Raw genomic sequence first — 26,969 nt, 5'->3', positions numbered from 1 at the left:
ATATTTTGAAAAATAGTTGGTTTAGAAAACTACTGGTACAGATTAATTGTTATGTTCTTTTCCAATTGCCATGTTATATAGTTTGGAAGGAGACTAAGCTTTTTCCTCTTTGGTGTATATATAGACTATCAAACATAAATACATTAATAGTAAGACAAGAGTTTTAAGTTCCTAGCTATGGTACATAAACTGAAATGTGTTTTGATGCACATTTGACTGAATGATGAAATATCTTGCTTAAGTTCATTCTGAAGTAATGAATAGAAGGTTTATGGTGCTTTCAGCTGTGTTGTTTCCAGTAGAAAAATTAACAAAGATAAAACCTGTAAACAGGCCTTACAGATTCCTCTGTCACTTCTCCGTAGCAAGTATGTTTATAATAGAACAGTTGTGATGGTAATGGACGGCAAGTGGAATACATATTATGCTTTGGCTAATAAGTTGTCATTATGATTTTGTAGAAAGCATATAATCAGTATCTCTGCTCCAGTTACAGAGGAAAGACAGAATGGCTTATAGCGATACTCAAACCTCAGTGGTTCAGGAGTCAATTGAACAATCAGCATTACCCCCAAAAAAAGCCACAGTAATGTGAATTCATTGTTTCATTTGCTATAATCTATTTATTTGAGAGAGTTTGCCAGTCCATCCAGCTGTCTATTTGTTCAAGAACTCTTCCTAAACAGTAAGAGAAAACAAACAAATTTGCTATATAGTGTCCTCTTACTATAACTTAAAGCAAGGTAAGGGTTTGGTTGTACCAGAAAAATGGGATGTTCCTGGAATGAGAGTGCTGCTCAGAAGACCATAAAGGACAGAATCACCAGGCTGGCTAGGGTTATGCACACCCGTATCTGGGACTTCTCTAGCCCCAACCCTCCCCACTCCCAGGCACCCTTTACAGAGGGCGGGGGCTGCAGCTCCTTTACCACCCTTCAGTTCACATGGGGATATTCATGGCTGTTCCCCTTTTTCAGAAATCCAGGGAAAAGTGCACAGTTTGCTGCAGTCCTCGCTCTGGCTGGGGAGAGCACAGGGCAGACTAACTTGAACTTGTCCTAGTCAGGGGATATGTACCCCTCTCTCAGCTGTGCCTGCTGGAACTACAGCAGTCATGGAGAGGTACTCCTCACCTGTCCCCAAGCTGCTGCAGTGAGAGAGGGGGCTGAGGTAGTCCTCTCTTCCCAGGGCAGCTGCGTACTGACCTCCTTGTGCCGAGCCCCACCCCACCCTACGAGGAAAATCTTTTAGTGTTCTATATCCATATTGAAACAGTATAGCAGGGAAATACTTAGTTTAGATATATTATTGTCATAGTAAAATCATTGACCAATATGTTTATTTTATCAACTGTAGTTGGTTAGTCACATAATAAAAGCATCCTGATTGGTTAATAATTAAATCAGTGTTTTTGTTATCATGTATTGCAAAGAGCCACAGGAAAAACATAAGTCACTTGCAGCTTGCAAGCGTCAGTCTATCACTAGTTAATAGATTTCACATGTGACTGGAATCCAGGATCTCCTCAACTATTGTTATTTATCTGGATTATTGTAAGCACCTAGAAAGCACAAAGACAGAGGACCATTCTTTGTGCTAGGGGCTATGTAAACACAGTTTTAATTACATCTTTGTCACCTACTCATTGTATGGCTTTAAGTAGGTCATGCAATGAATCTCTCTGTCTCTGTAAGTGAAACTATGTACTACTATGTACTTACATGCTTTCCTAATATGGGTGTTGTGAGGATGACCCAGCTAATGTTTGTGTGCAATTCAAAGAGCAGTACTTTAAAGGCCCAAATCACTATGTGATTGCTATTATTAATTGTTGTTAGATTTCATACAAATGTTTATACTTCCTTGACTATTAATCACTGTTCTGGAAGCTGTTGTGTGTTTTTTTTCTGTTTGGTCTATTGTTGGTCTCTCAGGTTTTCATACATATTTGATAAGCTCCAATCAAACAACAAATGAAGATGTAAGTTCTTAACTTCATGATGAAGTTGCATACTTTTTTTCACTTGGTAAATATTAAGCGGTTGTTAGCTTTTGTTGCTTGTATTTTCAGTTTCTTTTGTGTGGACCCCACTGAGTATCCTCCCTGCCAGCTTCACCACCCCCTGCCAAAAAAAAAAAAAAAAAAAAATCTGTGTATATATTTGTATGGGCATTTCAGTGAGGAAGGAGGTGATAGGGCACCATGACCTGGTAACATTTGAACCAGTGACTGCTGCTTTTGTGATTAATTAGGTGTTTAGTGCGTATATTTGTTGGGAAAACATTGACTGGGTTGTAACTAAAGTTCAGTGCAACCCATTAGCTCAGTTTCTTGGAAAAGAAACCTACAAACACAGAAGAAACAAAAAAACAACACAGTGCAAGTAAATGGCAGGCCTTCAAAAAGTCTACTTTATACCCTTCAGTTCAGCTGAAAACTAGTACGCATCCTTCAGTCTGCATAGACTATGGATCGCGCCCTTTATAGTTTCAATTGAGGACTTCATTTACAGCGTCTACTGTGACTATGAAGACCCACATGAGAGTGACAGTGCTTGCTGCATCTCTTGCAGATGTGGTGGGTGTCTGGCAAGTCCTTAGCGTGCTTTCTGTGCGCTCGCTTCTCCTCTGCTAGCTGTCTGATCTTCATCTCGCCCTTCTGCAGGCCCTTGTGTAACCCCTGCCTCCATCTGCTGCGGTCGTCTGCTAGTTCTTCCCAGTTGTCCAGCTCGATGTCTGCCTCTCTGAGGTCTCTCTTGCAGACATCTTTGTAGCGCAACTGGGGGCGTCCGGGAGGTCTTTTGCCAGAGGCTAGCTCACCATACAGGATGTCTTTTGGAATCCTTCCATCATTCATCCTGTGGACTTGGCCAAGCCAGCAGAGCCGACGCTGCTTGAGGAGGGTGTGCATGGTTGGGATTCCAGCTTGCTCGAGGATGGCAGTGTTGGTCACTCTGTCCTTCCATGATATTCCAAGGATGCGCCTGAGGCAGCGCAAGTGGAAGACGTTCAGCCTCTTTTCCTGGCGGGAATACAGGGTCCAAGTCTCGCTGCCATAAAGGAGGGTGCTGAGGATGCAGGCTCTGTAGACTTGCATTTTGGTGTGAGTGTACAGCTTGTTGTTGTTCCACACTCTGTTGCTGAGTCTGGACAGAGTTGTGGCCGCTTTTCCAATCCTCCTATTTAGCTCAGTGTCCAACGACAGGGTGTCAGTGATGGTGGACCCGAGGTAAACGAATTCATGGACGACCTCTAATGTATAGTTGTCAATGCTGATTGACGGGGATTCAGCAACATCCTGACCGAGTACGTTTGTCTTCTTTAGGCTGATGGTAAGCCCAAAGTCCTTGCATGCTTTGGAGAACTGATCCAGCAGTTTTTGAAGTTGGTCTTCTGTGTGAGACACTACAGCAGCAGCATCTGCGAACAGCATGTCTCTGATGAGGACTTCCCACACTTTAGACATAGCTTTCACCCTTGCAAGATTAAACAGTTTCCCATCAGATCTTGCGTGCAGCAAGATGCCCTCTGTTGAAGATCCAAAGGCCTGCTTCAGGAGGAGTGCGAAGAAGATCCCGAACAATGTCGGAGCAAGCACGCATCCTTGTTTGACACCGCTCCTGATTCTGAAAGCATCCGATAATGTGCCATCATATTGGATGGTTCCTCTCATGTCTTCGTGGAACGACTGGATCATCTTGAGAAACCATGGAGGACAGCCTATCTTGTGGAGCAGTTTGAACAGACCAAAGTTTGAACAGACCAAAGTTTGAACAGTCAAAGGCCTTGGTCAGGTCAATGAAGGCTATGTAGAGTGGCTTCCTCTGCTCCCTGCGCTTCTCCTGCAGCTGCCTTAGAGAGAAGACCATGTCAACGGTAGACCTCTCTGCGCGGAATCTGTACTGCGATTCGGGGTACACCCTCTCAGCAATCTTAAACTATACAGCTGTTCAAAGCATCCTTTTTCCAATGTTTTCCACTGGAATCCTACATTAACTTTAATTCAGAAACATCTCACATTTGAACAAAGTTTCAGAAAGTATCAACCAGTGCCAGTCTGATTTTGAAAACAAGATCAATCATGTGTCTTGTCTGTCTTTGACTTTCTGTCGTTGACACTAAAATGTATTTGAGTGGTCTGGCAAATGAGAGCAGTTCTCCCAGGGAATAAGGTCATTAGTTCAGAGATCAGCCTACGGACTTTTACAGTCTCTGTGCAACGTGGAGGATGGATCCTTCGGTTCCAATGTCACAACAGTTCGTTTAACTAGCTGTGGAGACAGATACTTAATGTCTTTCCTAACCAAATTAATAAGAATTTTTTAGATTTAAAAGAAGAAATAAAGGTAAATAGCAGATGGTACAAGAGAGCATTATTCAGTTTTGCCATTTAATCCAACTATACTGACATAAGATTTTTGAAGGAATTACTCCGAGTTTACTTTTTATTTTTTATCTATTTTTAATTAATTGATAACCCCAAACCTGGCCTTTTCGTGTCTGTCAAATATATTTGGGTTATTGCCTAAATTGTAATTATGCATTTTACAAAATACAAAGCATAAAGGTGCAAAGCAAAGCATTCTTCAGTAATAACTATCTTGGCAAGTAGTGGGAGATTGAAAAAACATGCACAGTATTTTTATATAAGACAGGTGAGATGAAATAACAGTCCTCATCTGTTTCAGAATTGGGGTCAACTTTGTCTTAGAGACAGAACTAATTGTTTTCCATTTTGTTAAATAAAACACTTTCCATGGAAAAATCCTCAGATAACAGGGAATTATGACAGTGCAGCATATCTGCATTTAAGGCTATGTCTACACTATGAAATACAATTGATTTTTAAGAAATTCGACTTTTTAACCTCGATCTTTATAAACTCCAAGTTTATTGTCCACAAATGTTCCGGAGAGTTGACTTACCATTTCTCCATGTTGACTTACTGCATCTCCATTGCCTATCTAAGTTGGACTGTGTGAGCAGTGCACTGTGGGTTCCTATCCCACAGTGCCTTAGCCTGTTGCATTCTGGGGGTTTTGTATCACTGGGTTATGGGGAAAAAATTGCTGCAGTTGCTTGTGGGTGTTTGATGTCACAGTCTCAGAATGCGAAGTACTCACCTAGAATACAGAGCACCCACGAACCACATGAAAATGAACTGGAGATCGCAGCACAGCCCTAGGGCAAACATGGATCTTTGAATGCTTCAAGTCGTTGCACAGGCTGTTATGGCAACTTCCTGGAGCATCTCGAAATTTATCTTTGATGACAAAGGCAGTGGGCTGAAATGATGGTTGAGGAGGCTGATGGAGAGGAAATCGCTCAACTATGAACCAGGAACTTAGAAATGCTATCTGCCCTGGATACATGGCTAACCCTGGAGTGGCGGTTTTGGATTTGTGAAACCAGCACACACTGGTGGACCACATATTTTTTGAGTCCAGGGATGACCATCAGTGGGTGCAGAACTTTTGCACTTTTATGGAACTTTGTGATTTGCTGGTCCCCACCCTGAAGTGCAACAATACTAGAATGAAATTGAGATTGGCTTTAATGGTTCACAAGCAAGTGGCAGTCGCTCTATGGAAGTTTGCAGCACCCAATAGTTCCCGGTCAGTGGCAAATCAGTTTGGGGTGGGCAGATCTACAATGGGGGCCATGGTGGTGCAGGTAGCCAGTGCAATCTGTTGGCATCTCCTGAGGAACACCATGACCTTGGGAGAGGTACAGATCATAGTGGATGGCTTTGCTGCCATGGGGTTTCCTAATTGCGATGGGGCAATAGATGGCGCACACATCATGGCCCCCGCTACCTAGCCTCTAAGTATATAAACAGAAAGGGATACTTTCTGATGGTGTTGCAGGAGGTGGTAAATCACAAAGGTTGTTTCACCAACATCAGTGTGGGATGGTTGGGAAAGGTTCACAATGTGCACATCTTCAGAAATTCTGGGATATACAGAGAGCTCCTGGATGGGAATTTTTTCCCAGACTGGAAGATCGATTGGTGACATGGAGATGCCTGTAGTAATATCAGGTGACCCTGCTTACCCTCTGCTCCCTTGCCTCATGAAGCAATACACAGGTGCCCTGGACTGCAGCAAGGATTACTTCAATTACAGACTCAACAAGTGCAGACTGGTGGTGGAATGCTCCTTTGGCTGTTTTAAAAATGAGGTTCAGGTGCCTTTTGACCCGTTTGGACCTTTCAGAAATTAATATCCCCATCGTGGTTGCAGCGTGCTGTATTTTGCATAACCTTTGTGAATCCAGGCAGGAGATTTTATGACAGCCTGGAGTGCAGAGGCTTAGCTGCAGCTGCCCACAAAGGCATTTTCCAGTGCGGGTGAAGAAGCAGCATGAGCAGGGCTTAGTTGCAGCTGCCCACAAAGGCATTTTCCAGTGCGAATGAAGAAGCAGCGGCAACTGGGGAGGCTTTGAAAAATAGCTTCATGAATGATCAAACAGACACATGATTCTGCTATATTTGACTGTTGTAGTGCCAGCCCCCCACTTCCTGAAATGATTTGTGCATTGCTTAATAACCAATAACCCTATGGAATAATGAATAAATCAGAGCGTGGCTTTCACAGACAGAATACTTTTATTTGCGGGGAGAGGATTAAAGTGCAGGAAAAAGAATGGATGTAAATGGAAGGTTGTTTTCACAAAAAGAATGTTTGTGTTTTTGGGGGTGGGAAGGCTAAAGTTTTTGGTTTGGTTTGGTTTGGTTTTAGCAGAGGCACACGTGCATGAAATAAGCCAGGTTTGGCACCTAGCTTCTTCATGCATGGAGCAGGCACCACTGAGGACCCACTCTGGGACCCAAACCTTTCCATACCTGCCCGGGTGTGTCTGCTGCAAGTCCTCTGTGGACCTTTGCGTAGCGGTGAGCAGCTGTGCTATCAGCGCTCTCCAACCCTCGCCCAGTTCCCTCTGACAGACTTCCCACAATGATTTGTGCACCCCACCCCACATGGGAACCAAGGAATCAGACCGTGGTTGTCATACAAAGAATATGTTTATTTGAGCGGGGAGAGGTAAAGTGACAGGGACAAGAAGTGTCAAGGTAGATGGAATAACTTTTTGCAGTGGTTCTTGGGGCTGGAGCAGCAGACTGTCCTTGTCCTCCCTCCCTGCATTCGGAGACTGCACCGGGCTAAGGATGGCGGGGTGACCTGGATTCTGGGGAGTCTGAGCAGCAGGTTGTGGAGCCAGCAAACCGAATGCTGCATAGGGAGTCCATCTGCAGTTCCAGCATGGAGTGCAGGACCTTGGTTTGGTCTCTCACAATCCAGAGGAGCTGTACCATGCCCTGTCAGGTGTGACATTTGCTCTCCTGAACTCCAGGACACTCTGCTGCCACTGTACTATGGCCATCTGGCTGGCAGCAGATGCTGTTTCAGCCTGCCGCAGCTGCTGTCAGATAAGGTCCTGCTTGGATCTTTTGCACTTCCTTGTTCTGTTTCCCTCAGTGAGGATACCTGCTGGAAAGTGAAGCTCAAAACTGAGATACAATTCACACAGAGCACTTGCCCATAGACTGAATGGGTCTCTGTCTTTACAATCAGTGAAATTTCCTTTTGCAAGGCCGCTTTTGGCTTCTTAAGGATGACAAGGAATCAAACTCTTTATTGCACAAGCCATCACTTAGACAGAGCAACTTATTGTGGCTGTGGTAAGCTACTGTCCATTTTACTGAGGGTGAGGACGGAGTATTTAAAGCAGGGGAAACCAGCCAGTGTCTGGGAGCAGGGGAAAAGTTTTCTCAGTGGTCCCCAGGATAATTCTTCACAAGGAAAATGCTGGCGTCTGGGAGGAGGGTACACGGACCCCAGTAGCCACATGGCGAAGAGAAAGGGTTCAATTCCTGCTGCGTGTCCTGCTGAATGGAGAGGAATCTGTGTAAAGTACAAAGAAAGGTCGGGGGGGAAAGTTTTCCAGCCTCACTGTGGAGGTAAAAACATTTCTCGACAGTCCCTGGAGCAACCCTCATCAGGGAAAAGGCCTGTTTATAATATTGACCTTCATGCTCCATAACATCAACCTAATGATATTTACAGTGAAGACAATGACATTGTAAAATCAAGCTAACTGTCTTAAAGCTGACTTTATCATGTAGTATAATCATAGCCTAAGTGAACTGGTTAGTCATTTTAAGCAAAGGTATGAATTTTTCAAGACAGAGTAACTCAAACTCTTCCTCAGACTTTAAGAAGGAGCTTGCATCCCTCCCGTGAAAAGCTTGAATTATTCAGTCTGTAGTCATGGAACACCATAGACAGCAAGGGATATGGGGTTCACATGCTCACCTATGTATGGCTACAGATTTGCTTAGTAACTATTGCTCCAACCTGTATATGTGAAAATTTACTTAGTAGATATAGTATGCATGTGGTTGTGTCAAAGAGATTCTCCCAAAGCCCTTTCTGGACTATGGGGTTGGTATAGATATGCTTTTTGCTGAAATCAGAAGGTACAGAGATACTTTAAATATGCTTTTCCTCTTTTTTTCCCCCTCAAATCATAAATCATGTTTATCATATTTGTTGTTGCTGTGGTTACTCATAATTTACCTAAGCAACTGTATGTGACATATTATTTGCTATTTTATATTTATGTCTCTTCAGATTAAAGGATCTTGGTCAAATAAAAGAGGTAAAGAAAATTACAATCCATACAGTTATGGCAACATCTTTACTAATTGTTGTGCTGCATTGTGCGGACCCATCTCACCAAGGTAAGAGTTACTCAAAGTAACGTTTTTGTATAAGATGAGACCACAGAATTACTGATCTATATTTGTCTTGACTTCAGTTGGCTCAGCTAAAACAGGGATTCATTGTACTATGTAGTGAAACTGACCTTTTTTCGATGAAGAATATCAATCAACATGTTTCTGATTTTATTTTATGGCTGAGTCAGGAGTTAGATCTAGTAAAACAGTACAGGTTCATACACTGAGAAACATAAATGTGTTTGGTGATTCTTCTATTTTTTATTACAGTATTTACAGCTGTTGAAAGAGAAACTCAAAACAAAACAGAATAATGTAATTACTCTTTTGCTTGTACTTTGTATTTTAGTTTGTGCTTGCAACATCTCACAGGGGAGTTGCAGCATAGCAATTTGTTGCACACTGCTGTTCACACTCCTGTTGTGCAGACAATGTAGACAAGCTGTAAGTGCAGTTTATTTAGAAGTGTATACAGTCTTGTTTAGAGCTATTAACTGGCAAAACTGAAGTGCAGTCTGTAATGCACAGTGTGATCATACTACTTTCAGAATTCCAGCAGACAGCTGTTCACCAGACTGTTCATTTTGTGTTTCACTCACACTGTTTCCTCTGTTTATACCCATGTTCGTTGAATTTCTACACAAACCTATCTGAATGTAGGCCCTGTTGACGTAAGACTATTTTTAAAATTTTGTATTTACTCCTCTGGGCTCAGCACGGCTTGTGATCACTATAGTGGAGGCTCCAGTAGGGGCAGAGATAAATAAAATCAGTAAAACTAGTGGTAAATGTTCTACATTCGTGCTCTCCTGTTTCTTTCATGATAATTCCTTATTAAGTACATTATAATAGAGTCCTACTTCTGGGTATCAGCCTTTGTCAACAAATTCAGATGCTGAACTGCAGGAGAAGAGACAGATGCAAAGTACATTATGGGGTCATGCCATCTCTTTCCCTCAAGGGTTCCAAATTCTCCTTTTTATTTGCTTGTCAATGTCCAAATTTTACACCTGAGGCAGAAACCCAGAAATGTCCTCTTCTCATAATCACTATCCATGGAGGAAAGCAATTCCAGGTAAATAATTTTCGTTTGCTATTGGTGAGTGGAGGTGAAGTTACATTTCTCAGATCTGCATTACGATCCACATTTGAAGGTAGTGATGTTGCATTAAGATGTGATGTTGTAATATTGAAACCTATTTTATTGGAGGTGGGGAATTATTAATCAGAAGTTTCTAACAATCTTGTGGGGTTTTTTATTTTTCTTTAGTCTAATTGACAGAAGAGGATTTATACAGCCAGATACACCCCAGCCTGCCGCACCATCAAATGGCATAACAATGTATGGGGCAACACAGTCTCAGAGCAACATGGTAGGAACCATCCCATAGTGTTGTTCATCAAGATCCTTGTGAATGTTTCCCTTCTCTGCTTTCATGTGAACTAATCAAATAATACACTAACTGGATACGGCCACCACTCTGATAGGTGGAGTTATTCATTATTAACTATACTGCAATAAGCTTATGCAGTAAAAAAAAAAAATGAAGATTTTTATCAATATTTATACAATGATAGTTTTTACTCATGGACAATAGAAAAACAAGTGATTTTTTTTTTTCCTGCAAATGAAATCCATTGGCTATTGAATACACAATGTCACTTTTCAAATCTTTTTGATACCTGCCTTGTTTTTAGCTGGACTATTCAGTTATCATGGATGTACCCTAATTCATCAGTTTTCCAGAAAAGTACACCATTTGCTGTCGCATTCTTTTCACATACAATTTTTTCCTTTGCCTGTGCAGTGCATATTTGTCTAGACTGACACATATGTCTACAGGACAGGTTAACAAGATGTTTAAGGTGGGGATTCATTTTGAGAAGGAGGGGAACTTTGAATTTCTAATGAACAACAGGCAACCTCAGTACCATATCCAAAGCTTTAAAAGTTTTTCCAGAAACGTGTCAATGGTTCCTTTTGTGTCCCTTAATGGCAAAGGACCTCACATCAGGAAAGCATGACTTCCAGTGCCAAGAAGAGAATAATTAATAAAGATAACCTCTTATTGTTCGTGTATGTAAAGTGTGAGAATATCAGATTTTCATTAAATGTGTGGACTCAGTGCACTTTTTCCTTTCTAGAGTCTCACCACAGAATTCTTAGTAAAATTTCAGTCTGTATTTTTGACTGAAGAAAGAACATGCTCCTATTACTTAAACTTTTGTAAAGATTCTGCTATGAGATTTTAGAATTCGTACCATTTATGTCTGCAAGGGTTTTGTGGAGTGGCTGTCTGTTTCTTTATAATGTTAATTTTAACAGGTTTTAGTATTTCATACAGTTTTTAACAAGAAATACTTGAGTGATTTCATGTACAATCACAGCCTTTATCTTAAGCATTTTGTCAGCTACCTACAGCGCAGTCCGTGGTATGCCTCAGTGCAAGTTCTAATCAAGAAGATGACCTCAAACTATAAAATTCATTGAAATGTTGAAATATTTCAGAACTGCCTCAGCCAAATTTCAGAAATAATTTAATATACAGTTCCTTGGACTCTAGCAGGGACTCTTATGCATACAGGCAAATTACTTGCAGTAGATATATATCGCACTGTACTGTTACTTTGAAACAACTGTATCGACATAATGTGGAGTCTCTTCCAACAGATCTCTTTGATTATCCCAGTCCACCATCTGTGTATTTAGACTTTGCTTTCAGAACCAACTTCTGTTAGAACACTGTACAGCATAGATATGCCCATACTATAGTTTATAAACTTCAACTCGTGTGCTTAATTAAATTCACTAATGCAGTTGTATTTGTGCACCTGGGACCTCTGACGCTGGTGAAGTCAACTGTGACATAGATGGTTTTATAAGAACAGAATGCTCGTCAACTACCAAATATTCGTGATTAAATAGCCTGTCAACAAACTGATTTTGCAGCTTTCATGTCTCTGGAAAAGTGGAAAGATCTCGCAACGTTGATCATGAAATGTCCTGAGATGATCAAATGTAAAGAATTGAGCCAAATTATTTAGCTGTATAAAGAGTGATGTGTGCAGACAGTATTATAAGGTTAGGGACTGGAATTAGATCAGCTAGGATTAGCTTTGTGATGGAATGAATTTCAGTGAACCTGGGTGAGAAAAACCTGGGATGCAAATAAGCCACAGAAGAGAGCACAGTCACTTTGAACCCTTTATGGCAAATGTCCAGCTTTCATGCTTGAAAATAACTTGGGTCACTTGAGAAATTGAATAGGATGTGTGTTTACGCATCAAAATAGTTTGACTCTGATATCTTGTTTCTCAGGACCTCCCAGTCTTAGCACTTAAATGCCAAAGACCCACACATCGCATACAAGTTATGGGAAGATTTTCAAATGCACAAATGGGAATAAAGTGCCTGTCTTCAATTGGCTTATAGAGGTGGCTAAGTGCCTAAATGACATTTAAATTTCCAAAAATCTTCCCTTTGTTGAACTGTTCAGTATCTTGTAATCTCTCTTTATCTATCCAAAATTGTTCAGAAGACAGTTCGTAATTTCCTGTCTGTAGCCAGTCCAGTAGTCTAGTTACAAAGCAGCGTATCTTTGTTCCTCCTCACAGCTCCTTTTCCAACCTTCCCTCACCCATCATACTCCTTGTCCTCGGATGCATGCTTTCCTACCTTCCAATGGACCCCAGTCTTGACTTCAGGCTCCTCCTCAGGTGAGCCCTGCTTACTTGACAGTGATTCTATGATTCTATAAAGCCTAATCACAGGAAGGAGATGGATTTGCTCACCACCCTAGGGATGTCTGCTCTTTTGAAGATGCTTAGCAAGTCAATCTGCTCCCCTTTACCAAAGTCTGTTTCCAGATGACCTTTGCAAAAATGGAAATAGAAAAAGTCTTGTAGGAGCTGGTGTCCACGTTGAATCCTGTTTGCAACCCTACAACAAATATAGGTCCTAGGACAACTGTTTCAGAGACTTATTAATCTAGTTTTATCCACCAACCTACTGGTAAGTCCCAGATTTTCCTCAGCAATCTGAGAAGCATAAAATGACCCAGATCCTTACCTGTTTACTCTTCAGTAGATAGTTGCTGCAGCTCAGTAAGAAGAGTGGTATTAACCTATACGCTTTTGACAGACAGAAAAGATACATGGTGAGCTCTTAAGTCAGAAGTTGTTAGTGATTCTAGGGCTGTTTGAAGGCTGCTGTCCTGAATGGATTATAGGTTTTGGAGAACAAATACCAGTTGTGATTTTTGAGGTGGATTGCTTTCTCTAGGAATTCATTTAAGCACTTGAACCTTTACCTGGTGCTTGATGGACTGAACTTGAAACACGGGTGTTAATAAAATTAGTAAATTTTATAATATTGGAGGAGCGTATGGAAAGTCTACCTGGGAAGGCACAGATTTCATTGCACCAGATTTCTGGCTCCAAATGTCCTTACTGGGAAAGGCTATGCAGCAGCAAGAAGATTACAGACTCTTTAGAGAGATGACCAAAAGCATGTCTATGTACCAAATATGAGAGAGCTTTTCCCCACAGACCTATGGCCAGGTGGTCCTGGAGCAACAACCAAGCTGAGAGAAGATGCTTAGGCTGAGTTGTGAGTTGTAGTGGAGTTTTAATTTAGTTTTGTTTTTATTTAAGGCCCTACTCTGGGACTGGCCCTGCATCTTGTGAGTCCAGTTAAGGGACATGGTAAGGGTTTGGCCCATTTACATATAGCCACTGATCATTATAATAACCACCAGAGCCATTTTTAAGAGAGAGTTTGGTAGAAACTTGGATCTAGTACAACTCATTGCTCCATTAGCAGCCTAAATTTGCCTTAATTTCAGGGCATTACTTCTAATTAACCCTCATACTGCCCTAAAATACTCTTTTCTGTTCTTGAACATTTATGGGTCGGGGGTTTTGTGAATTTCTTTATTAATATTTAGCTGCACATTTTGCTTTCTTGTGCCTCAATCCTTCAAAGACTTCTTGTGGGTTTAATGTTATGTACCCTGAGTACTCCCATTGAACTCAGTAGGACTAATCATAGCACGTAAAGTTAACGATCTCTGATCTTTGTAGAATCAAGCCAGAAATCTTTCCACATAAGTCAAGCCCTCCTACCCACTTGCCATTTTTTTTGTTTTCAATGGTCTATCTCACTTCCCTGTTGCTGAGCATGTTCCCAGAAGTGGATGTGGAATTCCAGAGACAGTCCCTCCAAACTCTATAACCATGGTGTCCAGTCAGCACAAACTAGCCATGTTATTCTGAAAATGTATTTTATTGAGCAAGCTAGTTAGCCACCCTCAACCAGTAAAATAACCCCATGGGGCTAGCATGTTGGACACCACGGTCATATAGGCCATTTCTACACAGGCCACTTTCTTCGAAAGTGGCATCGTAATACACAGCCCAAAATCTGCTAATGAGACACGGATGCAAATTCTCCATGCCTCATTAGCATACGGTCACGTGATTTGGAGTCTGGAAGACCATTCTTCTGGACTCCAAAATGCTGTTTAGAAGCATGGCCCCCGGGGCGGGGGGTCGTCCGGAAGGAAGTCCTTCTTCTGGAGGCCCCTTCTTCCAAAAATTTTCAGGAAGAAGGGGCCTCCGGAAGAAGGACTTCTTTCCGGAAGCTCCCCCCGGGGCCACGCTTCTAAACGGCGTTTTGGAGTCCGGAGGAAGAGTCTTCCAGACTCCAAGTCACATGACTTATGCTAATGAGGCATGGAGAATTTGCATCCATGTCTCATTAGCATATTTCAGGCCGTGTATTACCATGCCATTTTCAAAGAAAGTGGCCTGTGTAGAAACGGCCATAGAGAACGGTTTTCACTTTTCTGTTCTGTGCCATAGTACAGTAGAGTCTCACAGTTCACAAACTTAATGTTCGCAAATTCAGTTATTCACAAGCAGCCGCTTCCCCTGGGGCTCTGGGCAGGAGCTCTGGCAGCGTCCACTTCCCCTGCAACTCTGGGCAGGAGCGCTGGTAGCAGCTGTTTCTCCCAGAGCTCCAGGCAGGAGTGCCGGCAGCCGCCACTGCCCCCAGTGCCCCGGGCACCCCCCATATTCACAAAAAATCAGCATTCACAAGGGTTCTAAACATGGAACCCTTGTGAATGTTGAGACCCTACTGTATGATGCTTTTAACTTTAAAACACAGTCTCATTGTCCTGTTTCTGCCATGAGTCAGTGATCACTTACCTAATTGCTTCTGCACTATTACTTCTATGTCTCCCTCGTTATTTATTTCCAGTCTAAATTAAAGTTCACAGTTTCAGAATATTGTCCCCATTGGTTTTCATCTTTTCAGGCAGAATCTTATTTTAATTCCAGTTGCCATCTTTTAATCTCTCTTGGCTGCTTTTTTTTATATCTTCATTTCTCATATCTTTTAGTTCAGAGCATCATCGGTGCATTTAATATGGCGTTTCTCATCTACAGGATCATTACTGAAGATTTTAAGATAACTGTAAGACCTATCTCAATGGTAACCTGCTACACTTCTCTTTCCAATGCAAAACTCTGCTTTTATCACTATCCTTGTTTATGATCTTCAGTCCGCTTACAGTCTGTGGAATGGTATTTATATTTGAGGGCCTTTGCAATGATTTTGCCATTGAGATTTTCTGTAGCAGTCTATTGAATTATTTATTTAAATCTTGATAGATTACATCTGCTTTCTTTTCATTCACTGAAGCACTGAAAATGTTAGGTTTAATTTGTTCTTTGCAAACCTCTGGCTCCATTATTTTCTAGATATTTACAAAGGTTTTTCCTCTCTATTTCCATTATTTTGCTAGGATCTCAAATTAGATTGACCAGATGGTAATTACTAGGATCAAACATTTTTCTCTTGGTTCCATGTTTCATTTCCCAGTCCTAAGCCTCTGCCTGGTATATCTTAGCAGCATTCCATCCCTTTTCCAAAATAATTTTCAATATTTTGATAAATTCACGAGCTAAAAAATTCCTTAATTACCCTAAGAAGCGTGTCATCTTGACTGGTCATTGTTCATGTTTCCCACGTATTTCCTCCTGTGCCTTTATCCATTGCTATTTTACGGGGTCTTCATTACTTCACAATTGTCCAGATAACTTCTCTTGTTTAAAATAGGTTTGTGGGGGTATGTTTTGGGAATTTTTTAAGCAAGGACTCCAGTGTCCCAGCCATTATGGAATCATCTGTTACTTTCTCCTAATTTATTTCTACTTTCCAGAGCCACCAACTGCGGTGGGAGTTTGAAATGGGGCAGCTGCCCCAGGGCCCAGCAAGTTTTAAAAGGTTCTAGGGCTCCTGGCAGCTGCTTCTGCTACCCTGGCAATTGTAACTGCTAGAGTGCTGGACCCTCTAAACTGCCACCAATGCCCCCTGTAGCCCCGGCGGCTTTGAAGAACTAGCTGGGCGTGACTAGCCTCCAGCCCCACTCCCTCTGCCCATGGACTTGCCTTTCCCAGGGGTCATGGAGCCATCTCCCCCCATGGTCCAGAAAAGTCTGTTGTCAGCCCTGTTACTTGCTATTTAGTTATTTCTTTCCTCTCTTAAATCTATAAATCTTACTCTCTTTACATCTGGTGTCTAACATTAAGCTAAGAGGCACGTTTTGTCTTTATCTTTTCCTTATTTGACTTCTAATACAAGATATTTTTACCCTCACTTCATTTGGAAATCCATTATAAAGCACCATTTAATATTTTTCATTCTGTATAAATTTCCCCACCCTCGCTGAGAAATTGTAGTTAAAAATGCTGTCTTTTAGGATTCTCCACCTTGTTACCAACTGTAAATCTTAATATTTCCACCCTTTCCATCATTCTTGGTCCATTTTTAAAATTTCCTTAAAACTTACTTTTTTTGAAATCTGACATTTGTATTATTATTGCATTGTAGGTCTCTGTTCTTTGGTACCTTGGTAGTTAACAGTCTCTGGTGTCAAATTCCCTTATTAGTCTCTGTCCTCCAATCATCTTGCAGAAAGAAAGGAAATGGAGTCATAAAGCTGCCCTCCACAAATCCTAGGAATTATTTTTTGTACTTATACAGCAGTTTGTTACCCGCTAGGTATCTGGATGAAGATATTCATTAGAGGACTTGCCTTATGACTTTTAGCACTTCAAGGTTTGAGCCAGGATAGTTTAATTCTCACTCTCATGGTCTGTAGTTTTGTACTTTCCCCTTTCCTTTTTCTTCCTTCCTTCCTTATGAGTAAATATTTATTTTACAATAGCCCCAGCTAGGAATGGAGTCTTACTGTACTAGGCACTGTACAAACACAGTTCCTTCCATTTTACCAAGTGTACCATCATCCTATCTTCTATAGTTAAAATACAGCTTGCTGTCATTGTGTACATTGATACGCAGTTTCATCTTCCATCCCTCTGTCTTTCATATGTAGATTGTGCCCAGCTAAACTGACATGCCTGTTGTGTTTCATCTCACTAGATGTCAGTAATGCCCACTAGGTCATAACTTCATCATTCAGTGCAACCAATTCTCCTCTTAACCATTTATTACTGTTCATTTGTAACTCATTAGAGAACTCTGTTGCTCAGACTTTTCTTAAATACTTCAAGAATCGTAACATTTTCCAAGCTATCATTGCTACTAAAGAGAGTTAGCTATGAAGTTAATTTTGCATGTAACACAAATAGAATTTCTGGTGGTAGTGTTAGAATATGCGAGTTATATTAATATGAACAAGAGCTCTAATAATATGTGTTGTATGGCATAAAATCACATTTTCTTTAAAAAAAAAAAAAATCTGTGTCCATACATTTTTCATATCAATTATTTGTGAAATAAAATAAAGAATTAGCTTTTCCACATTGTCTAGTTTGCATTTGGTACATGGCTGTTCGAGTAAAATAAACATTAAAATGACAAATTTCCATATTGATATATTTATAAGGTACACAGTTGAACTTGTATGCTTACAATCAACTTTAATCCAGTATTTTTCATGCTCAGCTGCTCCAATAAAAGGGGGTAAGACGTGCATAGCAAACAGTATATAATAGGATCTGTTCTAGAGAACAGAAGTCAAGAAGAGAAGCAGCAGTGAAGGGGTTAACTCTAGTCAGTTTGGAAACTGAACTATAATATTTAGCAGCCCATTGCTATTGGGGGTGGGCAGAGGTCATGTAGCATGTGGACATTGAAAAATTCAGTGGAATAGCTTTGAGGGTACTGTTTGTTAACTTTACTCTGTGTACTTTGGGTGATCCAGGAAATATATCATGCAATCAAGAAATACCCTAATTTTATCTTTGTAGACAGCTCTGTCATTGGTAACTTGCATGTACCACAAATCAAAGAGTGCTATATTTGTATAAAAATGCTACACACTGGAGAGATTCATTGCATGCATATATCTTTTATAATATAAATCCACTATAATCCATTCTTGGAACAAATTTTAAAATGAACAGATCCCAAGATTTGCCTGTTTAAGATGGTGGAAAGTTGTTTACGGTTACATTTTATACCTGAAGTTGCATATTTCATCACTATTCATGAAATGCAGAATAATGGTAACCTGAGCAGGAGCCATGTAAGGAAATGGTGCATCTGAGGGGGGGAAAGAGGCGCTGTAGATTAGGCACTATAGATATCTTCCAGCTGTTCTCTTTTCTTTACTTGACACATGAAAGTAAGTTGGTGCTAACACAAGTCAACAATGTATACATCTTTAATAATTATTGTATTGTATATACGAACTGGCCTAACTGCACATTTGGTAGGAAACATCTTCTCACAGAATAAGAAGTGAGAAATACATTGTTCTTTAGTAATCTTTTGACTATAGCACCAACAATGAGGAAGATGACTTACAAACATTTAAAAAGACATAGTGCCGTCCATGAAGATTTTGAAATCTAGGGTACTGGACAACATGCAAACTCAAGGACATGCAGCAAATTGCAATGTAAATGAATAGTGAATGATAGCATGTATCTTGTTAGATTCATTTTTCCCCAATATTTGTTGTCAACACTCAACTGAAAGGAGGACTTTGGTGCGTAGGATTGTTGGAAGGAATGTTTTTAACAGAGGGACTTGATAGCAATGTGGAGGGGGTTTCAAATAAAGGGAGGATTTATGGAAGTGGAGAAGAAAAGAGATTACTCTTTTACAGATGTGAAACTGTGTGACAGATGTATGGCTTCCTTTTTAATTGAGCTTATTAAGCTACTTTCTCCAGTAGCTTTTAGGTGTTTGTTCAGTTAAAATGTATGAGAATTCAATAAAAATGATTTAATACAAACTATTACAAAAATTGAAGTAAATTACCTTCATGCTATTTTAAATTTTATATTTATGGTGCTGGAATACATTAAGTAATGATCTGCTTTTGAAGATAAATGTTGAAACATCACTCAGGCAATAAATCAGCTACTAAAGTTATTTATTATGAGTATGCTGTAGGGGTTATTGCCTTTGTTATGTCAGAATTCAGTGTTTGACGAGCACTTCTCAGAGGAAATGGAATTTGTTGTCTCTTTGGAAGGATTAAAATGCTGACCCCATTTTTAGAGGAAAGTCTTAATAAGGTTGATGCAGAAGTTATAAATTTAATTATTTGGGATGGTGTGAAACAGCCATTTATTAATCAAGACTGGGTCTTCACAACCAATAACAAATCAAGGACTTGTTCCTGCAAGGTGATAAGCATTTTGTGCCTGTCCATCAGAGCATTGTAGTATGTGCTCAGCTTTAAGCTTTTGAAGTCATATGGGACTACTTGAATGCTTCAGTGCTTTGCTCGATCCAGACCAGAGTGTTCACCACTTAGCCTAGAATAAGAGGACTGCAAGAAGGAAAAGGTAGTCTTTGTATTTGAAAGTCACTGGATATATCATTCTGGAAGATGAAAGTTCTATGTAAAGACAGTGCAAACTACATGATGGGTGAAAGTTTCACTATTGCTTAGACTAAGTTCCACTAAAAGGAAATGGGAGCTAAGCTTCTGAGACATCTAGGCTCTTTTACAATTTTCACCTTGTGTACTGTGATTATATGGTCATCATGCACTGCGTTTTATTGTATCTTCAGCAGAGCTATTTTGCTTGACGGGTGATCTGAGTGGTACACCAGTCCCCAAGACTGATGCCTTGGTGTAGATTTTTTGAAAAAAGAACAATATCTTAACCATTCAGTGGGTTGCCCATGAATGCATTTCAATTTTTAGTTAGGTAGTCATATTGCGGTACTGTGACTTACAACTCAGCAACCTGACTGATTTTGTAAAAATACAGTCCTGGAAAAAGAGTTTAGGCCACATTAATTCCTGGTGTAATTTGATGGGGTTACATTTCTGTGAATTTGGCCCATTATGTTTTAAAAAATTCTGAAAAGCCTGCAAGAAAACAAATCAGCTACGTTTTGGTCCTCCACACTGTCAAGAGTAAACGAATGAATAAGCAGCATGGCGAACCATGGACAGGAACTTTTCTATCAAGTCCATGTGATCAAGCTGAAGGTTGATAATTGTTTTGCACATACCTCTACTCCCACCCGGCTGAAAAATATTAATGGCTTAAACAATCTGGGAAGCAAAATCTCAAGCAATGAGTTTGTATTACTTGATTAGTTTTTAGAAAACTGATTGTATTCAGAGGGATGTTTGCCCTGAAGAAACTCTTCTATAGCACTGTAATTCTTAGGTTAACATGAAGACTAATAAAATAATTAAAAAGGAGACTAATGTAGTACTGTAAAACTCAAAAGGCTGTGTCTACACTAGCCCTCTTCTTCAAAGGGGGCGTGGTAATCAGCCTGAGCAGAGAATACTAATTAAATGCTGCGATGAGTATGCTGCACCTCATTAGGTTAATTCTCCCCATGGCAACTTAGAAGTTGCAAACTCCAAAGGGAATAAGGGCACTTCGAAGTTGTATGGCTACACAGCATGCCAGCACTTCGAAGTTGCCACAGGGAGAGTTAGCCTAATGAGGTGCTGAATATTCATCACAGCAGTTCATTAGTATTCACTGCTTAGGCTGATTACCATGCTGTGCAAATATGTAGTGAACCTAGCAAAACCTTGCATTTCCAAGATTTTCAGATAAGAATAAATAAAAACTAAGTTAAAATTATTTAGAAAATACCTCATTAGAGTTAACTGAAGTCCCTGACTGTCATACACTGGGATGTTTATCATAATCTACTCTCATTTTTATCCCAGAATGCAGGTGGTTTAATTATGCATGCTCTTTTGTCAGCTAACTATGGAATGATACTAATGACTCTCTTCTTTCTTCTCACATCCCATTTTTTTCTGTGCGTCTTCTGTCCACATCCTTCCATTTCTGTTTTGTTTGCCCTATGTGGGTTTTGACCCCATCAGTGTGATCAAGACCAGTGCATTCAGAGCACTAAATTCGTTTTACAGGCTGCAGCCACGCCACTACTACAGAGTGAACCCAGCATAGCTAGTGAAGAGCTACCTTTATCAGGAAAGACCACTATCGGTGCTCCTTGTGCCACGCTAACCTTAGGGCAGCCAACACCACCTTCCTCCATGCCAAATCTCACATCAGAAACAGGTTTGACAGACATGATACCATTAAAAGAGGAACACGAAGGTCATCAGTTTCTGACTCCAGAAGAAGCTCCATCACCTCCTGGTATGCTGCCAGCAGGGAGCCCTATCACCCACAGCCATACCTTGCACGTCCTGAGCCTAGCCAGCCAAGATTCATTGCATGAAGACTCAGTGCGTGGTCTTGTGAAGCTTAGCTCAGTTTGACCAATTTTTATTTATAATACTATGCCATATCCTAGTGGTTGTACAAATGTTTACCCAACAGGAAAGACTTTACAGTACCACTGTAAGACTTTTAACATGCCTATATAATGAAAACTTTCCCATGTAATGGAGTTTGCTAAACGAACACATTATTTTTTCAACAGAACTATGGCATTCTTTTGTTTGGATTGTTAATGGTTCTGCTTTGATGGTGACTGCTTCTATTTTTTAAATAAAATCAGGAAAGATCACTAAGCTTCTTAACTGAAGATCTGGCTCCAGCAACTTGGAATTCTGCCTATAGAATGGCCTTTGTTACAGTATAAAAAAAGAAAGATTCTTGAATGTAAGTGTCACGCTATGTGTTTTATGCTCTTGTAATACACACTTGTTAGGCTTACACTTGTGGCCAGAATGATCTGCATTTACATGTTATGCTACTAATATTGAAATAGGAAATAACCATTCCATTTGTTAATACAAAAAATGATCGCAGATGTGGACTTGCATGCCACGCTAAGGTATGTGTTACAGTGGTGTTGGTATTAAAAGAGAGTGCTGCTTTTTTATATGTGAGTTTCAAAGTACTGTTTCATTTAAAGATGGTGCAACAGACTAACCAATGGATAATGTTATTTTTTTTCACTTCATTACATATTATTTTAAATTAATCAGTGGTACCTAAAATATTGAGGGCTGCTGATTTGTATCATGTTACATATCATTTAGCCTTCTATTTGATTGTTTAGAATAAGACATTGTGTTGTGCCCTACCACAGATTCTTCACTCCCGTGTGTGATAAGATTACCTGCGGACAGCCAATAAAATGACATCCACTCTTTCTTTGGATATGTGTATAGTTATCCTTACACATTTTACTGCAAAAGAAGGTCACATTTGGATGACTTAGACCCTTGGGTGGTTATGTTTTTGACTTTGATATATTTGCATAATGAGCCCAGAATCACAGGAAAAATCTGACCATGAGTTGTTTTTCTTTAGTATTATGTATGGCTTTGTATAGTTGTTCATTTTGGTGAGTGTTTCTAGAGCAGGTTTGTCCTGGGAAGCAACATACTTAATATCAGCTTAGAACCTAGGCTTCTGCGTGTTAGGCTTCAGAAGGAAGAGAAAAGTCAATGGACTGAAGCTGAACAAACAAGCGATACACTGTAACTGCCACCTGGTCATAAGTTTTCATGAATATATTTTCATCCATTATTTAAAATGGAAATATTACAATATTATATTACAAAGTTTTTCAGTTCTTCAATTTGTGATTTGGCAAAATAAGAGTTATGGCTTATGGAAAATATCTCCACTCAGGGACACTTGAGAAGACCCTGTACATAAGCTGAGAGGACTCAAACATAATATCTGTCTTGCTTTTCAGATTCTAAAACCTGCAATAATAACTTCTCAGGATAAATTAGATGCAGCGTCTTTCCAGCAAGCTCAAGATATTATTTCAAGAGCAAACTACGATTATGTAAAATGTTTCCTTGATTGATCAAGACTCATGCCACTTTTGCATCATTGATACATGGTCATTCACAGATATCAAGTGAAAAAAATGCCATATTTTTAAAAAAGCACAATACACCTCTTGGAATACAGCCATCTATGCTATTGAAAAGTCAGATTACCTGCTAACGAGCTTTCAGATTAGAGGTTCTGTAACGAATTTTATTTCTCTAAATAGTGATATGAACTGTCACCTAGTTGTAGGTATAGAAAATATAAAAAGAAAACTTTGATATATCATCAACTGATTTCTTGGGTCCCATTTTACAGTTGGTTAAGAATGGACTAGATGACCTCTTGAAGTCTCTTCTTGCCCTAAATTTCAATGAGTCTATGCATGCTCCACCATTATAAGTGTTGGTGAGCCATTTGAAATGTTTGCAAGCTTTCATGCAAGAGGATATAGCTTCTTGGTTTATTTTCCTATTCAATTTTGCAAGATTGCTCAGACATTCTTCTTCAGATGTTGTCTTTTTTTGGGTATATCCTCTCCAAAGAAGAACTCTGTATAGATTCAAATCTACAGCTAGACAGGCAGGTACTATACAGATGGAGCCTGCAGAAGAACTCAGGGAGATGGATATACATGTTTCCACAAAACTAACAGCATTAGCTCTAGTGGGGGAAGGAGAATGTATTCCTTATGGGCAGAATTTTCAAAGAAGGAATTAGGTATTCAAAGCACATTGAATGTCAGAGTGATTTGAAAGCATCCAAATAATAAAGATAAGTACAACACAGTGTAGTCTCACATCTCAGAAACAAAGTTTGTATTCTTAACCTAGCACATGATAAATGCTTAATATAAAATTGGTTGTATTCTCTTAGAGCTAGAAGAAAAGGGGATATTTCATATCAAGTTTATATTTTGGATGAACTAAAGTTTGGTATGAAACATCCACTGCACTTTGCAACATTTGATTTGATTTGGTTAGTGTTCGGTTTTTCCTGACATAAGCACTACAATTTTGCTAGGAAAAAAAAAAAAGAAAAATTATTCTCTGCTCATAGTACTGAACAGTAAGTGAAATATTTGTTTTTGTTAATAGAAGGGAAATGCCTTTAAAATCAGTTGCCCTTATGGGCAACTATCTTGTAACCTTCCAGAAACAATACTTGACAAGATCAGTGAATCTGTTGTTAAGCTGGTCTTAATATTTTATAAATTCTACAGATACCAGTGCTCCGAGGAAAGACTGTCCCCTGTGTGAAACAAGTAAGATAAATATTTCAGTGTGGTATTAAAACTCCACAGCTATTGAGCTAATTCAAAGGATCATCTTCGTTTATAAATTCATCTGCTTGGAAACTCACCGGAATACCCAAGGCATCTCATGCTTACAGGAAACTGTTTGGTGACATTCGTATGTCCTTGCCACTAGCAAGTAGTGCAGGCAGAAATACATCAACTGTGTGCCTCCAATAAGTTTTATGTTGACATTCTTATCTAGGAGAAAGGGATATTGTATTAGGTTTTATGCTGTTCCCCAGTTGAAACATGCTGTTCAATCTTCACATGTTAATGTTTAAAATGATAAAGCATCACTTTTAAAACCTTTTGTTTTTTTAGTGCTGGAGGAGGAGATAGCAAGCCTGACAAGAGGACTGAAGTAATGTGAATGCCTATTTTAGAACCATGTATTCATTTAGATTCCAGTGATAAGCCATATTTTCACCCTTGTCTACAATTTTTTTCCATATTGTATTTAAAATAAATAGTGTATTTTTGCTATTACCTTGTTTTCATTTACAGGTTTTCATACCACCTGCATTTAAATCTATTCTCCTTTGCTTTCTCACCCTAAAGTTTTTGTTATGATGGCATCTCTGGTCTCCCTGACACTATTGACTTGTGAGGACATCTGCTGGAAAATACTGGAACTGAATTAATTTTCAGTAATAACAGCTCTCAATTAACAGTAAAATCAGGGAATCTATTGACAGAATTACTGAAACTCCTGTGTAGAGCATCTCTTCTGTTTTACTTTTCCCCAACAGCAACTGCTTTCGCTCATGTGGATTTCCTCCGATGGAATTCACGTGCACACATGGTGCCATTCAGCAAAGTGACTAACCCTTCTTTGCTCTGCAGGGTTCTTAGTTTTGATTGTATTTTGTTTGCATTGCAGAGCACAAGCAACAGATTCAAACTGATAATCCCAAGGAACATTGCTATGTTTTCTTCTTTCTTTTCTTCTCTTTAATACTTTACATTGAATTAATCTTATAAAAAGTATGAATGTTCTTCATACTGGTACCTTTTGATTTGTATACATGCAAAATCTAAATGAAAGTTGATATTTATAGAAAAATAAATGTATGTTTTTTTATTAAAAGTACCTATAAATGTGCAGAAATTCACAATACTGGTTAATCTTGCACCAATTTTTCTTCCTTTATTTGGGTTTTCCCTGGATGTACAGTACAAGGTGGTGTACAATGAAATTCAATACTTCCTAAATAAGATCTGTTTTTAAAACACTCCTTTTTTCTTGTTTTTCTCAGACTTCCCTATTTTCAAAGTAACTTTATATTACTAATGATTAAACAATAATGTTTTCATTGTAATAAATGTCAGAGATGATTGCATTTTGTAAATCAGTGAATCCTTTATCAACTTGCACATTGTATGTTTTACTGATAATACAAGCAAGATGTATTTCCAAATCCAAGTGATTACTATGTTAATTAAGCCATTAAAATTGTGTAGAGAGAAGATTAGATGTTTTTCATCTGGTCTTAATAGATGAATGGGTCAGACAAAGTGCAATTATTTTCAATCTCATAAATTTAAGAAAGTATATGCAGCGTGAGCTTTAAGACAGATGCTTAAACCGAGATGCTACAAAGATTTTTTCCGTACATAAATCTTGGCATTTGCAATTGATGCGTTATACAATACTTTAGGTTTTAAAAGAAAAATTGTCTCAATTGTTCTTGACACCATGTTAACTGCAGTAGCAGCATAGTAGTAACCAGTAACAAAGCTGCATTTCTCATGGGCCAGTGTATTTAGGCTCTAAAGTCAACAAAACTTGAATGTTGCGTGTAGGAAAGCATGTTCCTCATTCTACTTCTAGTTTTGGAGTGTAGGAGGGAACTACTGCGATGTTAATGAGAGGTGGAAAAATAAACTCAACAGGATCTAGATCAGCAATGGGCAGCTGGAAATAGTGAGTGGGTCTCATGAGTAGTCCTCCTTCATTTCAGTGGGCCACAGCAGCCTGCAACCCAGAGGGATCCCACCTCTGCCCCTTTCCTCCACCACCACATGCCTCTAGCACAGCGGGGCACTAGAGCCTGTCGTCTCCCTGCTCTTCCCCCTCCCTTGCAGCATTTTCAGAGCACTGTGAATTGTCTGATTCATAGTCCATCTCCACTCCTCCTCCTCCCTCCCAGAAGCGAAGAGCCAAGGGCCGCAGATGGAGATCCCATGGGCTTCTTGCAGGCCACAGGTTGCCCATCACTGATCTTGATCCTGAACAGAAATGCAATATTTATCCACAAGACCCATATGGAATCTAACATCCGTTCTTGAACAACTGATTTTTTTAAAAAGCACAAGTGGAAGGAGAGTGTATTTCAATCTTTCCTCCCATTTCAGGTACAGCTGAGCCTTAAATATGAACGCATCTAAGTGCATTAGGGTTCTTCTTATGCATGTATAAACCATCTGTAGTGGAAATAACCCTGTTTTCAAGGACTACCTATTTTAGCGTTACAAAAACTCAGTTTTTGGTTGCCCATTTGGCTACCTGGAGGAGAAATCAGCCAGCTCAGGCTGCACTCAACTGCAAGCTGTCTGTGTATGTGTGCACCTCAAAGACTACCGTCAGATCTGTCACATATTGCCTGTGAACCAACGTGACAATATGTCTTGAGCCTGCGGAAAACCAAACCAATGTGGAATAAGATTAATTCTCACACTTTTGCAAGTGGAAAGCCTTCA

The 26,969-nt window shown here is 39.7% G+C and overlaps 1 protein-coding gene across 8 annotated transcripts in view; it reads left to right on the top strand.

The window, feature by feature from the left end:
- Positions 1 to 25,717, top strand: part of ZDHHC14 (zDHHC palmitoyltransferase 14) — a 134,049-nt gene extending 108,332 nt beyond the window's left edge. For 2 of the 8 annotated variants that reach the window (XM_074990314.1, XM_074990313.1), the window contains exons 6-9: positions 1,879 to 1,981; positions 8,634 to 8,743; positions 10,011 to 10,113; positions 21,139 to 22,337. In XM_074990314.1, coding sequence (XP_074846415.1) covers positions 1,879 to 1,981; positions 8,634 to 8,743; positions 10,011 to 10,113; positions 21,139 to 21,495 — 673 coding nt within the window. In that variant the 3' untranslated portion in view covers positions 21,496 to 22,337. Of the gene's footprint in view, positions 1 to 1,878; positions 1,982 to 8,633; positions 8,744 to 10,010; positions 10,114 to 12,355; positions 12,458 to 21,093; positions 22,338 to 22,889 lie in introns of those variants that run through there. The other 6 variants (XM_074990312.1, XM_074990311.1, XR_012645014.1 and 3 more) reach the window with 5 other exon arrangements.
- The last annotated feature ends 1,252 nt before the right edge of the window (positions 25,718 to 26,969 follow it).

The sequence above is a fragment of the Carettochelys insculpta genome, chromosome 3, assembly GCF_033958435.1.
Source record: "Carettochelys insculpta isolate YL-2023 chromosome 3, ASM3395843v1, whole genome shotgun sequence".
NCBI classification, from domain to species: Eukaryota; Metazoa; Chordata; order Testudines; family Carettochelyidae; genus Carettochelys; species Carettochelys insculpta.
This window is presented reverse-complemented; position numbering and strand designations above follow the sequence as displayed.